This window comes from Acartia tonsa, chromosome 13, assembly GCF_053477335.1.
Source record: "Acartia tonsa isolate MP-2025a chromosome 13, ASM5347733v1, whole genome shotgun sequence".
In the NCBI taxonomy this organism is placed as follows: domain Eukaryota; kingdom Metazoa; phylum Arthropoda; class Copepoda; order Calanoida; family Acartiidae; genus Acartia; species Acartia tonsa.
This window is the reverse complement of record NC_137272.1, coordinates 39,947,152-39,964,348: the sequence shown is the minus strand read 5'-3', so window position 1 is coordinate 39,964,348 and position 17,197 is coordinate 39,947,152. Positions and strand designations below refer to the sequence as shown.

Below are 17,197 nucleotides of genomic sequence, written 5' to 3'. Positions count from 1 at the left end.
TCCTCTTTTTTTAATGATTGTAGGAGTAATATTTGTAAAATTAATTGAAATATTGTATGATTAATTTTATACTGTAAAATTATTTATAGAAAATAGATTGATAAATAAAAAAAATAAATATTTATTTTAAAATTTTTAAATCACAATATTTATTAATGTTCAAAAATAGCACAACAATTACAAGATAACATCAGAAAATCTTTAAATTATGTTTTAAATAAAAAAAGTCATTCCTTTTACATAAAAAGTACAGTACATTACAGTTGTTAATATACTGATATTTCTCCATTTTAATAAAGCTTTACGGGTCCCGGGATGTTATTTCTGCTCCTTCTATATCCCTTGAATACAGAGCCCATAGAGACTAGGAGCGCAGTTAATAGTATGTTAAATTGCAGAACACATTATTAACATTTATAAAAGATGTTAAATGTAAGGATTAAGTTTGAGTAGTTTGCCTTATATAAACAAAGACGAAGTAGCACAGCTCAGCATTGAAAGTGCTCAATAGTTCGGATTATAAAAAAAAACCTTTTAATCTAAATTCTTTCGACTTAATGACATAAGAACTGAGTTATAGAGTAGCTACACTAGAGCTGGATCTTAAAATCATTTCACTGGTGATCTAAACCACCCCGCGCGAAATTTCAGCCAATCACAGCGGTGCATTTTTAAAATGCGCCGCTGAAATGATTTAAAGATCCAGCTTAGTATAACAAATAACAAGGATAACAAAATAATAAGTGGCACAGAAATAAATTAGAATATTTTCTTTGCATCTTTGTGTATCCAGGCAACGTTCTGGAATGCTGCTATCAATCCTAAATGCACTCTACAAGAAAAAAAATATTGATCTAGTTAATAGATTTGAAATATATGGATATTGTTACATGGTATTTTTGTTGTTGTTGCCAATATAGTCCTCAGATATTTATCAGTACGTTCCTCCATTGTAAGAAGAGGGGTGGGGTAAAATCAAAAGGGATGGAGAGTGTTGTTATATTAGCCAGCTGGGACAACCATTTTATCGTGGTACGCTTCATATAACATTCTATACTCTTATAAAAATAATAATGCAAAGTTTTAAATCTATAGGACAATTCTGACATGTCTAAATTAACGAAAAGATCCTTTACGGATGGACCGACACTTATTATAGAAAAGCTTCGCTTTTAAAAACAAACTTACTCATCCCATGTAAAATACTTGTTATTGTAGATGTTATACGGTTCATATCCAGAATCGTAGAATGACTGAAATATAAATATTAAATAAAATCTTCGAAAATAACAAAGAAAATCGTTTAAATCAAATGCAATAATAAAATTACTTATTCCATAAATTAAAGATTATATTTTATTAACTTGTGCTTTCACGCAAAGAACCCTGTTAAAAAACTGATCTCCCCTCCTTATTTTGAAATAAATTAAAAATATGGGGGGGGGGGGGGGGGGTAGTTTTTCTTCTGTTTGTTTATTAGATATGTAGTTCATGTTAGGATAGGTTGTATTAGTTAATGGGTGCCCCGTAGGGCTAGCCCCCACCCCTCCAGAATATAGCATAAGAAAATACTACTTCCCCCCTTTTTTTAAATTTGTTTAAATCAGGGAGGGGGGAGGAGTTATCATTGCTCAATAGGTACTTTATGAGAAACCCAAAACAACTTTCTTTTATACCATATTGGACCAATACCATTGCCGTTTTAGATACAATCAGCTAACAATTAATTAATACTCGGGGAGAAGGGAGGAGATAATTCTCTTTTTAAACTGATACTATTGATACAAGAAATGGATAAAAAGAGCAGTGAATTGTCTTTTATACTCCCTGAAAATTATAGACGGACTTCTGAAAAATGCTGTTTTATTTTGGAAGTTATTAATGTTGATTTTTCTATAGCTTACAGGTGACTAGCGCACGGATGCCGCGCAATCAATAATTTACCTGTACAATTTGATCAAAATCTGGACACATATCTTCCACATTGTTCAATACAATAATAAATTCAACCAATATGTAGGGTATAAACACATTCTAAAGAAGACAAAAACGATTAGGTATACAAGTTTTCTAAAAATTGGGGCCAGGGATCTTGAGGGATAAGACAATTGTCGATAAATTGATGTACTAAATACCAAAGTTTTGAAGCCCAAAAAAAGAGAGGGGTAGGTTTCTGGTAGAATCCGTAAAGGTGTGTGTTTTAAGGCTTAAAAATAGTAGTAGAACGATAATATTCACTAAATATGTGTATTTCTTATTGAAAAGAACTATAGACAAAAAAATTAAAAAGTTAACATAAATTTTTATCGTTCTACTACTGTTTTTTACTTATAACACACAACCTTTACGGATTTTACCAGAAACCTACCCCTCTCTTTATGATTATTAATGGTTATATATACATATCAAATGCTTTGTAAAAATCCAGAGTAACAAAATAATTTTATAAAATACCATGGATCTGACAATGACCGATAAATTTATGTACATCCCCTATGATAATAAACGAATTTACCCCTCCTATAGATTACAATTTGTGGTTTGAAGGTTTGAATAATAAACTTCATGAACCAACCGATATAAATTTTCCAAAGTTATTATAAAACTTTGGGGACTAGTGAAATAAACAGCCCAATGTCCTCCTGATGAAATACATATGATTAGAATAAATTGTTATTTTACCTTATTTTTTTGAAGCAAATATTCTTTTAAGACCTATAATTAGAAAATCATATTTAATTAAATTCAATATTATATTTATAAATATTTTGATTTTATAGAATATTAGTAGATATGATAAATAATTTACAGATGAATTAAATCTAAATATAATTATGATCAAATTCTTAAAAACAAGAAAGAAAATTTTCATAGAAAAATAGGTATAGAAAAGATTTTCCAGTTTGGCTTCGAAACCGATTAATATCCGGTGGATAAGAACCGGTTCTCAGATACACTGAAAAATCATGAATCGTATACCCGATCTTTCGGCATCTCGGGGCTAACAAAGCTGATATTTATAATCTTATAATTGTACATTTTTATATTTGTAGAAAACTGGATATAATACGATGCTATACATTGTTTTTACGTATGGCTGAGAACCGGTTCTAATCCACCGGATATTAATCGGTTTCGAATGAATACGAGAAATGAATTGAAATATTACCTTGCATTCATGACCTGTTAAATATGAGAATAAAATATTAATTAATTACAAAAATATTCTTGCTGCGCCCCTAACTTCTAGGTGAGGTAGGGCAGTATAAAAGCATAAACAATCGCAGGACTTCAATTTAAGAACAAAAAGCTTAAAATTTAAGCTGGACTTGAGTAACTCTTCCTAAAAATGCTAAAATGGAGAAAAAAACGTTTAAAAACTGTTTATAAGGCGAAGGAAAAGACAAAAAATAGCCTAAATCCATCACAAGACTTAAATCTTAAACCATCCTGGAAAGTATGTAAAGATTTCCAAAATGAAGACTTCAAGCGGTTCAGTGGTTAACGGCCTGACAAACCAAAATCCTTACTACTTTACATCATTAATGAATCTTGTATCTAAATGCAATTGAAAATTCTTTAGGTATTAATGTTAAGGGTATAGTCCGTTTCGTGGCAACGCCTCTTAAGGGGCGTTTCATCATATTTTCACATTAGTATTTATAGTTAGGTTAAGTTGGGTTAGGTGACTCACCCGCACGGTTAGGCAATTGGCCCCGCAGGTTTAGAAATAGGGGAAAAACTACAGTGAAAACACGATGAAACGCCCCTTAAGAGGCGTTGCCACGAAAAGGACAATACCCAATGTTTATTAAAGGGAAGGGCACCAATATCCATTGCAGATAACCAACACTTTAATTGCACGACCTTTGTTCGTCCGGAAGTCTTAAGTTTGCACAGTAATGAATTGAGCTTATTTTATGCCAAGGCATTATCCTTACTTTTACTATCAATGTCACGCAACACACATAGCAGCAGTAGGTGAAATTTTTGAAATCTTTAGTTATGACGCGATTTGGCCCTAAGGATAATTTCCATTTTGTTTGAATTATGAAAAAAACAAATTTACATTTGCATCCAATTACATTAAAACGCCTCCTATAGAAGTCTGAATGCTTGCATAAATATATTTAAATTTTAAAATGCATAAATTTAATTTGTTTTAAGTACATCTAAAACGCATCTAATGATGGTCTAAATCAGTGGCGTACAATGTAAAGAATCTCTTACTACTTTGGCACCTCGGGGCTAAAAAAACTAGTATTAATCTTATAATTGTACATTCTATATCCGCGGAAAGCCGTTTATAATACGATGCGAGAAATAACTATTACAACCCCCTTACGATTTTTGAAAACACCCTACTCCAAAATTGAGGTGGGTGTATTATAGACTAAGAGATGTGTGTTTTGTTAGTGTCAGGGGGGAATTCACCCCTTTGGGTGTACAAACCCCCCCTTAAAAGTCTATTAAGCTACCCTTAATTTGTAATTTTACGCTTCGCAATTTTTTTTCAATATCCCCCTTAAATTTAAGGGGGTTGTTTTTTTTTACCTTGACGCACCCCTTCGCTATATTAGGGGTTGTATATAGACCCTTGTTGAAGGTGGTGTTGAAGAGGACACTTAGGAGGATACATTCACCCGCAGGGGGATGGATACAACTCCCCCCCCCCCCCCTCCCTCTGTACGCCTCTGAGATGGGTTTTTGAAAGATGAATGCCGCGTTTTTTCAATTCGCGAAATTTAAACAGAGTATACAACTATTTATTTAATTATTTCGCTTTTGTTGGTACGGCCTTCATAGAAGAAAAACAAATTATCTTCAATCCATTTTTGCTGCATATTTATTAATGCATCTTTTTAGAGCTGTATTAGACATTATACAAATGGCTAAAATAATAATTTAAAAATTTTGAATTCTTAAGTTGTATACTCTGTTGAAATCCTATCGTCTTTGTTCAATCAATCAATGTCGAAAAAAGGTCGAAAAAACTCGGCATTCATCTTTCAAAAACCCATCTCTGGTTTCAACACTTGCATAATTCTATTTTAGATTGCATACCAAAATTTTATTTTGTTCCAAGTACATTTAAAGCACATCAAATAAATCTAAATTGAATTTGTTTGTATAATTGTACTTTCTTGATGAGTAGCTAATCTACTATTTACATTCTTTGTAAGTTTGCTCTGCTATTTCACATATCGATTGAGTTGCATAAATTTTGGGAAACTGCATACTCCCCTTATCTAAAAATTAATGTCTCGCATCTGAAATAACTTTAGTAGGAACCATTTTTAACGTCTTTAGTGCACATAATGCATCAGAGTCTAGAACATACGGACAAAGTGAGATATAGAGTAGCAATGCCATAGGCAACCAAAAATTCAAATATTTTATTCTCTCTCCTTCAACGTCAATTTTGAGTATAACTTCTTTATCATTAACATACTCTAGTATGTCCTGGAAGGTTACTGTGTCGAAAGCTAAGTCTTTGATCACATTCTAAAATAAACAAGGACATTTAAATATGCATGTCCAAAGTAGTAGTTAGTTCTCACATCGTATTTTAAACAGCTATCCGTGGATATAAAATGTACAATCATAGGAAAACTGGATATAATACGATGCTAGACATAATTTTTTCGCGTGGATGAGAATCGGTTTTAATCCACCAGATATTTATCGGTTTTAAATGAATAAGAGAATAGTTATTTCTCGTATCGTATTATAAACGGCTTTCCGTGGATATAGAATGTACAATTATAAGATTAAAACTAGTTTTAATCTTATGATTGTACATTTCTATATTCGTAGAAAACTGGATATAAAACGATACTAGACATAGTTTTTTCGTATGGATGAGAACCGGTTCCTATCCACTGGATTCGAATGAATACGAGAAAAATAATTCTTACTTCTTCAAGATCTAATAATTCTTCTTTTGTGACAAAACTAAATCCATCCACTAAAATAAACATTATTATGACAAGTGGCGTGCGTTATGGGGGTGTTTAAAAGAAGAAAAATAATTGAAAATATAAAGAAGTATAAAAAAAATATAAAAAATAACAAAAAATATAAAAATTTATAAAAATATATTGGTAAAAACATAAAAAACATTAAAAGAAAAAAATATATAATTTTTCTTTTTTTTTGGGGGGGGGGGGAAGTCCCACCCCCAAGAAAATAGCTTAAAACCACCACAGGACCAATAGGTATATAGCCTGAAGAGTAGCATCCAATCGGTTCAGTATTTACTGAGATCTTAAGGGACAGGCATCATTCTTCTTTGTATTATAGATATGGTGCAAATACTTCAAATAGAACATGACATGTAATTAACAATACTTATAGAATAGGTTCGCTCCTAGAAAAATTTAGATAAAAAAATTACCATTTTGAGAACTGTATCTTATCAGTTTCTGTCTTTTGTCACTAAAACAATAAAAGCTTTTTATTTTTTTTTTAATCGTAGGGGGAGGGGGTTGCATATATCACCCCTTAGACAATTTTCTACTGGGGGTCTTTTACTTCCTGCTGTGAAATATTTCTTGGAACGAGGGTGGGTACAGTTACATCCCTCATTAGAAATGTTGGCTCGGGCCCCTTGCCTATAACCTAACCTAACCCAACCTAAAAATTGCAAAACCAATGTAAAAAATTGTAAAAGACCAGGTTGTCGGAGCCGTATAATTTTGATGCGGCTCCGGCTCCTACCTTATTATTAATATATCAATTTTTTTCCATTATTGAATTTGATAAAATAAAATAAATAATATAAAATATTTTGCTTTTATTTGATTAAAGCTATATAAAAGTAGAAGGATGTGTTTCTATTTGTTAAGTAACAATAGTTTTTCAGTTTATTATATGGAAATAGACCGTTGCCAAATTATAATATTACTTTAAAAAATCATTTTTAGCTAATCCGGAGCCGGAGCCGTTTTTAACGAAAAATACGGCTCCGGGTCCGGCTCCGGCTCCACCAAAAATGTTGCTGCTCCCGGCTCCGGCTCCGAAACACTGGTAAAACAATATTAAAACTTGTAAAAATCTACCAACCACTTTTTGAAAAATCCACGAAATTCTAAACCATCTATGTATTAACAGTTGAAGATATTTTTCTTAAAAAAATGTCCTGAGGCTAACATAGGTTAGGTTAGGTTAGGTTTTAGGCTAGGCAGGCCAGGGGGCCGAGCGCTGCGGCCATGACCTTTCCTTAGGAGGCTACTTTTCAGATCAGACCTTAAAGCCAATATCAATATTGGGGCGTACCCAGGAGAGGGCTTGATTTACAGATACCCCCTAAACTCACGGCCGGTTTTGGCCGGATCCGGCTCAAATTTTGCATGGAGTCATCCTTTGGTATTCCCCACAGTTGATACTTGATTTTGCAAGATCCCAGAAAAGTGTGGTATATCTACCCCCCCCCCCGTAGGGGTGTTCCCGACTTCTACCTTTCCTTAACTTTGTTCCATCTCTTCTAATCCATGAAAAGTTACCTTATGGCATTATTAATATAGACAAATTCAGCCTGTGTACTTTGCAAGTTTTTACTTGTTCTGAAAAATGAAAAAAATATTTTAAGGTAAAAAACAACGACCATAATTAAAATAAAAGCGACCCTTTTGAATGATATAATGATCCTAACATATAAAGTAGTAAGCTTTTTTCTGTAGTGAAGGGTCTCGCTAACCGCTGAACCGATGTGGTTCCCCTTTACGTGAAGCTTCTTATGGGTCCAGGTTTATAACAATTACAAAATTACCCCCCCAAAAAAATACTTTTTTCTTTTTAAAACTTATATTGAAAATGAGGGGAGGGGGTAAATTTCAACCCCTCCCCCCTCCCCTTAAGTAACCCTAGAGGCTTCTAGGGGGCGTAGCCGATAGTAATCTTTATAATAAAGTAACAGATGTTTGTGTGTCTGTGTGTTTGTGTGTTTGTATGTTTGTACTGAAGGATCTCGATAACCGCTGAACCGATCGGGTTCTCCTTAACAGGGTAGCTTCTCATAGGTCCCGGGAAGGTTTATATCTATTTTCTTGGGGGGTGGGACACCCCCAACCCCCCCAAAAAATAAAAAATCCCCCCCCGAAAAAATAAAAAAAAATTTTTTTTAACTAAAATTAAAAATAAGGGGGGGTACCCCCCCCCCAAAAAAAATTTTTTTTTTTTACTTTTCTTCTTAAAATCTAAAATAAGAAATTGAATTATTAAATTCGACTCTCTCCTCCTCAAGTGCCCCTAGAGGCCTCTAGGGGCGTAGCCGCTAGTAATTAACATAAAGGAGGATATCTTGGTACAAGATGAAACTGTAAAAGGTACATCTTACAAATCCACCAAATAAATTTTAAGCAAACTAGCATTAGAAAGAAAGAGAAAACATTTAATTTAGGCGTGATAGAATTGCTGTTTTGATTTGAAGCTATGCCAATAAAGGAAAATTCTACCTTATAAATCCAAGGTATTCAATTAAGGGATCCACAGACACAATCCTTATAATAATTAAAACTTAAATTATTGGGAATAGTCCCTTTCGTGGCAACGCCCCTTAAGTATTTTAAAAATGGCTTTTTATAGGTTATTTTAGGTTAGGTTATATTGTGTTAGGTGATGCCCCACAGGGTTAGAGCCCCCCGCAGGGACTCGAAATAGGATAAAATCTAATGTGAAAAATACGAAGAATCTCCCCTTAAGGTGCGTAGCCACGAAAGGGACTGTACCCAAATTATGAAAAGTATTATGAAATGCTCTCTTAATTATATAAAGGGCTCGGCAGCCGGGTCGTCAACAGTACGGCTGCCAATCCCTAAATTTGTATAATTGAATGCCAGGATAATTGTAGGGATCTCACGGGATTAGACTATAATTGATGTATAGTACATTACCCCTTCTGTAGATTTAAAACATTTATGGAAAAGTTTGGAGCTTTCGCTAGTTTCTAAATCTAATTAAGATATCATAAAAGCCACACAGTTTTAAGCTAACGAAGGACAGAATGTGTTGTTGAATTTTGGGGACCAGGGAAACCAGTGAAATAAAAAATGGAAAGATTTAATACAGGGTGTGTTTTTTAATAGGACGCACTTTTGCACAATCTTTAAATTGGTCATAATCTAAAAATCTTCATTTCATCGGCACTTTGGAAAAACCTGTTTTTAAGGCATATTTTTTGAAAATCGCTAAATATTTTTCTCGTATTGATTCGAATCCGGTGGATAGGAACTGGATCTCATCCATATGAAAAAACTTTGACTAGCATCGTATTATATCCAGCTTTCTACGAGGAAAGATGTTTATAATACGATGCGAGAAATAACTATTTTCTTATACAAAACTCCCCAACCCAATGAAGAAATTAAGATATCGATTATTTACTTCTGTCAATGACAAGTGGGTTAAATTAAGCAATATTTTTGTCCAATTAAAAAAAAACACCCTGTATAATATAATAATTTGAACCTTTTCATAAAATTTGATGCCAAAAGACTGAAAACTCCAACATTAGCACCAAGATCTAGGAAAATTAAACTATTAGTAATGTAAACAAGAATGACAATATTTACTAGTAGAGATACATACAAAAATTATGGATACAAATACGGACAAGGTCATTTAAAGAGCAGATGTATAAGTTAAGAATAGATATATTTGGAAAAAAATCACGAAACCTTCTACATGTATTTTTAAATTTTTCTATATATATATATTTTGTGGTATGATTGGCATACTGGCGGACCAAGTAAATTGCGTATTGGAAGCTTATATGTATAAGGAATCTTTACAAAAAAATCAGCGGTCTATCTTTAAAAACAGCTGAGAAAATCAAGTTTCCAACATGGTGTTACGGACGGACAGACATACAAATTCTGGCTCTCAAATTTAAATATCAGTCGAGAAACGTTTTCCCATAAAAGTTTCTTAAAGATGGACGGAAGGACGCGACGGTATTTTACTTAATTGTAACTGTGTTTAGTGCCCTAGGAAAATGGGGATAGATGTCACCGCTTTTTGCCTACCTATTCTATTGACATCATAGTAGAGGGAAAGAAACCCCCTAAAAAAGAGATGGAGTATAGGGTATTTCCTGACGTCAATAGAATAGGTTGGTCAAAAGCAGTGACATCAATCCCCATTTTGCTAGGGCACATAGAAAGCTACTACTTAATGATATTTATAAATGCTTACCTATAAAAGTGGCTGATGGATAGTTCTTGAAGATTTGAATCATAAAATTTAAATCTACTTTTTCAAATGAATCTGAAATAACAATTATGTATATCCCCAATGATGGCACACAAAATTACCCCTTCTTTAGATTATAATTGGTGGTTGAAACGTTTGGACACTATACTTAATGAACCAACCAATCAAAATTCAATAAAAGCCTTCAAAGATATTAAGACAACGAATAAGAAAACGTAATTATAATACTATTGTAATAAACAGCAGGAGTCTAAATGGACAAAGGTCGCTAAATTGATGAACATCCCCAATAATGATACACAAAATTATCCCTTCTGTAAATTAAAAATAAGTTGTTGAAACGTGTAGACACTCAACTTAATAAACCAACCAGCATATTTGTTGAGACAACGAATAAGAAAACGTTATGGTAATACTTTGAGAACTAGTGTAAAGAACAGCCCAATGTCATATCTCTCCCTGAATCAAATGCATAATTAAGGTATAAATTTAAAAAAAATTAAAGTAGCTTCTCCTGAACCTTAAATAACATGCTCTAGTTTTCTATCGTGGTATTCTGTCGATAAAAAAGACAATGGCCATAGCCGACATAACATCAACATGAAATTTTTCAAATCATATAGTAGACTATTACAGAATCGCTTCCAAATTGTTTAATTTCCGGTGGATTAGAACCGGTTCTCAGCCATAATGAAAAATTATGTATAGCATCGTATAAAATCCAGTTTTCTACAATTAAAAAAAATACGACCATAAGATTAAAACCAGTTTCGCAAGGCTAAAAAACACTGGTCTCAATCATATAATTGTAGATTTCTATATCCGTGGAAAGCTGTTTATAATACGATGCGATCAATTGTAACGGCTATTTGGCATTAAATAAAAGCGACCATGAATGACGTGTATGCCGAGTATAAGATTGGTCTAATTTGATTTAATAACTACACAAAAATTTACAGGGAGTTCTAACGTTTGTTTTGCAGTGGGGTTTTTAATGCTATCTTTATATATTACATTCAAATTTTGCGTAATATATTCTTAGTACAAATCAACCAACTAAATAAATGACTTTTAGAAAAGCTACACTTTAAAAAGTTTATTTGTCACCTGTTATTAAATGTCCTGAGATTTCCTGAAAACAAAAAAAGTAATTATTTTACTTGAAATAGGCGATTTTAACAACATGACCACCCCCCCGCGAATCGAGTGAGTTCTTCTTCTTAGGGAAGCTTCACATAGATCCTGGGTTGGTTTTAGGCGGTTTTATTTAAAACTTGAGCATGATTTCAAGCTATTTTTCCCTTTCTTTAAGAATACAGAGTCCCTAGATTCTAGGGGGCCTTTATTTTATCCTGTTATTTTAAGTAACTAGTGAGTTTTTTTGTCTGAAGCTTAAGATTTCAATAACTATATAATGAACCGATTGAGTTCTCCATTATAGAAAGGTTTCACATAGGTCCTGGGATGATTTATGCTATGAAATTGTACATAAATAATAACACTTACCCTATCTTTTTGGGGATCTTTTATACAGATTGGAAAAGATGTTGAGTTATATGATACCCTAAAAAATATTCGGGTATAGTCCCTTTCGTGGCAACGCACCTTAAGGGGCGATTCTTCGTATTTTTTACAGTAGCTTTTCTCCTATTTCTAGCCCCTGCGGGGTGCTCTAACCCTGCGGGGTCAATTGCCTAACCCTTTGGGGCAATTACCTAACCCAATATAACCTAACCTAACCTAAAATAACCTATAAAAAAACGTTTTAAAAATACGACAAATCGCCACTTAAGGGGCGTTGCCACGAGAGGGACTATTCCCAAAAATTTTAATCTAATGGAAAAAAATTTTCTTTAAATGCAGCGCTACATAAAAACAAGAGCAACAACATTTATAAAAGTGTAGCTTAACTAGACAAACGAATATAATAAAAAAACAGAGTGTGAGCTCTTTTAAAGTTTATTATTATTTAAAAGTCTAAACAAAAATTCTTATCTCAAAACTTTTTCTAATACAGAATGATTAAATTGAAATAAATTACATTTTGAGTCTTGGTTACAGAGAGGCTTTGCTCATAAAATTGTCCAATATTCCAAAAATTAGGTTAAATCTTATAAAAAAAATCCATAAACGGCATTCTGTTTTACCTAGGACAAGAATATGGAGAGATCTTTGGTAGCTCATCATCTAAATTACAAGAATGAGATTAATCATTAACATTTCTTCTAAGGCTTTAAAACCGAATCGTATCCGCCGGATTAGAACCGGTTCTGAGCAATGATGAAAATGACAAAGTCCAATCTGTACCACTTTTGATTCTTGTGACGTAATAAAAATGAGGGACTCTCTATCTCTTTTTTAGGGGTTTTCTTTCCCACTTTTCCTCTCATCTCCAGCATTTTATGACGTCACAGTAATCAAAAGTGGTACAGATTGGGCTTCGTCATGGAAATTCAAGTTTTGAATCATATTATAAAAATTTTTCATGAATAATAAAATCAAATCTTAAAAGCTGTCTATAATACGTTGAGATAAATAACTATTCTTGAAAGAAATAATGATACAGGGCCAACAAACCAGGTAAATAAGATGCACATTAATTAGAAAAAAAGTGAACCTGTATAAACATTTAGAGTAGGACCATGATTCCTCTTCCAAAAACTGTAATTTAAACCTAAACACACAAAAAAAAATATTCATTTTCTCGTATTCATTCGAATCCGGTGGATAAGAACCGGTTCGAATCCATACGAAAAAAACTATGTCTAGCATCGTATCATATCCAGCTTTTTACGAATAGCACCTCTGGGCTAAAAAAACTGGTTTCAATCTTATAATTGTACATTTTATATCCGCGGAAAGCTGTTTATAATACGATGCGAGAAATAACTATTATATGTAAAAAAAACAGGATCTGTCCGTATCATATGATCTCGCTAACCGCTGCACTGGGTCGATATAGTTCTCTTTTATAGTAAAAAATCTTATAAGTCCAGGAAAAGTTTATAACTATTTTGAGGGAAGGTACCTTTGCCCTTCCAAGATTATAACCCCCTTAAAAAATACCCCGACCCACCAAAAATTATTTTTTTATATTTTCATTTTAAAACTTTGAAAGTAAAGGATAGAATAAGTAAACTCCCCCCCCCCCCCCTCGTTCCCTCAAGGGCCCTTAGTGATCTTTATAAGTGAAACCCAGAGATGATATTATTGAAATTTGATTGGTTGGTTCATTACGTTGAGTGTTCAAATATTTAAACCACTAATTGTAATCTACAAAAGGGGTAACTTTGTGTATCCTCATTGGGGTTGTGCATCAATTTATCACCCATTGTCTTATCCCTTTAGATCCATGGGCGAAATCTCTTTTAGAAAATAAAACAAAATGAAAAGCAATGACATTATTTTATTTATCTTTTAGAATAGTTTTCCACAAAAACGTTATTCATTTTGTCTTATGAAGTAAAACATTTAAGGGATTAATCTAAAAAAATAGAAAATAAGGACACTCTGTGCTATTATAGAGAAATTAATTTCATTACAAAACTATAATTATTAAAGAGAAATGATATCGTCATTGATAATTGAAATTTTAGTAATTTCTCATAATTAATATCGAGGCTTAGTCCCTTATAGTACCGATATGGGAGGAAACAAGGACGTCCAAGCATTTATTTTTTTGTGGGGGGGTGGGGGTTTATTTCGTAGGTAAAATTTGGGCCCCCCGCCTATAAGTTTTTACCAACAGGGTAAAATTATTCATATAGAAGAAGGGATAGGGGAAATTATCTCATCCATTTTTGTTAAACCTACACTTTTTGTATCAATTTAAAATGTAATTTTAGAAGGAAAATATGTTCTTGTTAGCTACTATTAAAGATAGATAAACTTTGTTGTAAAAGTTTTAATGACCAAAGATCATATACTAAATTACTCACTCTTTCTGTCAGTCTGTCTGCAAATTTTTTTTCTAGGGGCGATTTCTCTTGGGAGGGTGGTGGTACCCTCTCCCAAAATAGCTATAAACCTTCCCGAGACCTATGAGAAGCTACCCTATTAAGGAGAACCCGATCGGTTCAGCAGTTAGCGAGATCATTCGGTACAGACAAACGAACACACATCCTGTTACTTTATTATAAGGATATATCTATGTATCTACAAGCTTCTCTACTTATGGATGTTGTAACCATTGTTTTTGAAAATATTCTATAGGCCAAAAATGAGCATCTAATCTATAACTCGCTTTGTATGTATGTCCGTTTGTTTTATGGTCTCTAAATGAGGGTTATATTGTTTCACACTAACAGAACAAGGATCTAACCAATATTACATAATTTTTATTTTTAATACATAATTCTTATCAGAAATGTACTACTTATAATAAATAATGTATATACTCCATTTAATCAAAAATAAATTGATTAATAAGATATTTACAAGAATTATTGGTCAACAACCCGTAGCATGAAACATGAAACATTATTATGTTTATTATTAGGGAGGGAGGGGACATTGGACTGTATCAGTTAATACCATACTGGTACCAAAAGTTTTATTAACGCGTTCTCGTAAACGTTGGCTTAAAAACTTTGAGTAAATGTAATATATCTAGCTAGCAGTGTCTAAACTTATCAAATAATAATTTTAAATTTCAGCTAGGAAATGTTAGAATTGTCCTATCGATTTCAAACTGGGCATTGGGATTCCTGTGACGGTAATCAAATTACGAATTAGCAAAATATAATTGATAATTAAATTAAATAATTCATCAATAATTTATCTGATAGATTCATATATTACCTGTTAATATAAATAATCCAGTGACAGCCAAAATGTAACGTACAACTGGCTAAAAAATAAGTTAGTTTTAGATATTAAGGTTTCTATAAAGAGGAAAGAAAACAATAATATTTTCGCGACAATTTGCAGATTTCGTCTCATAATTACTGCTATTGATACAGAAAATCATAAAAGATACATACGGAATTTTGAATAGCAGAAAAGTTGAGAAAATATTTTATTTTACCATTTACAATAACTTTTCCAAGATTTATTATTTCTAATTAGATTAAGAACTTAATTTTCGATCTTTATTGTTTATTTAGTTTTATTTTGTACATAGCTTTGACATTTAAACGTCCTTCTTATTTATTTAAAAGAAAAGTATTTTATAACTTACTTTTATATTGATTTTCATGATTAGACTGCTTTATTATGCTTTCATTTTATCATAGGATAAGTTAGTTATCTGAAATGTAATCTGGTTAATTAGTTGGTTGGTTGAAAGAGTGGTCTCAACCTCAAACAAATCAAATTGTAAATTAATATTATTGTTTTGACACTGTTACTTTGTCTCACCGAAATATTTAGTGCCTATAATAAATGACGCCATAAATAAATATGAACAATTTTATACCAGTAAACATTGTAATTGACCAATCGTAAAATGGCCTATCATTGGTCATTTGAATTGTACGACGTTATTTTTCTTATAGGCACTATAAGCTGCTTCTGTCTCTCCCAATCAAGATTCAATTTTAAGTTTTAAGCTAACAAATGTAAAAACAAGTCAATAAACAATGGCGGGGTAGGGGGTCGTAACATTATCATTCCATTGTCCTTGCTCTTTTTCTTGACAATCCTCTTCAAGTATGGATAACAGGCTAGAGGCTACGGGCGATAAGCTTTTTTAATTGGGAGGGGGATAGGGGGGTTTAAAAAATTAAAAGTTAAAAAAACATTTTTTTTTTTTTGGGGGGGGGATAATCTTTTATATCATATAGGCAAATACATAAAAGCTTTTTTATTTTTTTTTGTTGGGGAGGGGGGGGGGGAATTAAAAATTAATTATAGAGGGGAAGGGGGTTAATCACCCCTTTATCCCCCCCACCCTGGACGTTTCTAACGGGAGAAACGGTTTTTAACATGGAGGCATAGGACAATTGACTGAAAATTATACACTGCACTGGTAGCCAAAGTTTTATAAATACAACCTCTCAACCGTTGAATGTACACTTATTTTCAAATTTTATCAAGGATGACAACATCCATAAAAGCGAAGCTCTGAAACGGTAAGACAAACGAACATTAACACATGTAGAGTGTCAGAACTGAATAATCAGAATATAAAAGTATAAAAATCGAAACTAATTGTAAGTAAATCTGTTAAAAAACTGCTTAAATACAGGATATTGTTTAAGGACATACTATCATTTTTAGGACTTAAGTATAGAAATGCTTCGCTTATATTATTGTTCTTTGTTGTCCTAGGAATCAGTATTCTAAAAATCAGATCAATCGGATAATTTCAACTTATAAAAATTGTTAAAAAAGTTAAAAATCATCATGTTTAAGATGAACGTAAGGACATTCTGCTAACAATTATAGAGTTACTACGCTTTCTAAACCGTACCTAGCTACTAGAGAAATCACCATACAAAGTTTGGGATCGATAGGGCAATTCTAACCTGTTTAGATTAATGAAAAGAGCTAACTGTCTGTGACGGACGGACGTACGGACGGTCCGACCCTTATTATAGAAAAACTTTTTTTTATAAAATATTATATCGTCACAATTATATAAGTTATTACATTATTCTCACCCATAGGGAGGGGTTTTTATCTGAAGAAAATTTAAGTTCAAGTTTTGATAATGCACTTAAAACTGATTTAGTTCACAAACTAACTTTGTATTTGCGAAATTTTTGTTCATTATCATCATATACCTTATATTTTCACTTATGTTCGAACAAAACAACATATTAAAAATATTTGCAAGCAAAAATATTTTAGAATTATTCTAATTATCATTCTTATAATACAGTAACAGAGTGTTTCTCTGTTTGTTTGTACCGAAGTATCTTGCTAACCGCTGAACCGATATGGTTCCCCTTAAAAGAGTAGGTTCTCATAGGCCCTGGGAAGGTTTATAACTTTTTGGGGGGAGGGTAGCACCCCCCCCCCCTCCCAGTACAAAAAATAGTTA

General features: G+C 32.6%; 1 protein-coding gene and 2 long non-coding RNA genes across 3 annotated transcripts; all 3 read right to left on the bottom strand.

The window, feature by feature from the left end:
• Nucleotides 1-106: 106 nt before the first annotated feature.
• LOC145304553 (uncharacterized) lies at nt 107-2,033 on the bottom strand. The gene is made up of 3 exons (XR_013874116.1): nt 1,945-2,033; nt 1,189-1,253; nt 107-832 (listed from the first exon to the last, which is right to left on the bottom strand). It is a non-coding gene; the product is annotated as an uncharacterized LOC145304553 (long non-coding RNA).
• A 640-nt stretch (nt 2,034-2,673) lies between these two features.
• On the bottom strand, nt 2,674-12,402 carry LOC145304358 (uncharacterized). Its single transcript, XM_080146225.1, has 12 exons — nt 12,360-12,402; nt 11,719-11,776; nt 11,320-11,344; nt 10,195-10,266; nt 9,469-9,523; nt 8,457-8,501; nt 7,506-7,565; nt 6,398-6,438; nt 5,919-5,968; nt 5,411-5,505; nt 3,170-3,185; nt 2,674-2,715 (listed from the first exon to the last, which is right to left on the bottom strand). Exons 4-12 carry the CDS (start codon nt 10,235-10,237, stop codon nt 2,674-2,676), a joined length of 447 nt encoding a protein of 148 aa, XP_080002351.1. The 5' UTR covers nt 10,238-10,266; nt 11,320-11,344; nt 11,719-11,776; nt 12,360-12,402.
• A 426-nt stretch (nt 12,403-12,828) lies between these two features.
• Nucleotides 12,829-15,462, bottom strand: LOC145303857 (uncharacterized). The gene is made up of 3 exons (XR_013873840.1): nt 15,392-15,462; nt 15,013-15,061; nt 12,829-12,886 (listed from the first exon to the last, which is right to left on the bottom strand). It is a non-coding gene; the product is annotated as an uncharacterized LOC145303857 (long non-coding RNA).
• Between the last annotated feature and the right edge of the window lie 1,735 nt (nt 15,463-17,197).

Coding starts and splice junctions, on each gene's coding strand:
- LOC145304358 (XM_080146225.1), bottom strand. CDS start 10,237: ATGATTCAAATCTTCAAGAACTATCCATCAGCCACTTTTATAG. Junction 6,439..7,505: donor TATATTAATAATGCCATAAG/GTAACTTTTCAT, acceptor TTATTGTTTTAG/TGACAAAAGACAGAAACTGA. Junction 5,969..6,397: donor AAGATACAGTTCTCAAAATG/GTAATTTTTTTA, acceptor TGTTTATTTTAG/TGGATGGATTTAGTTTTGTC.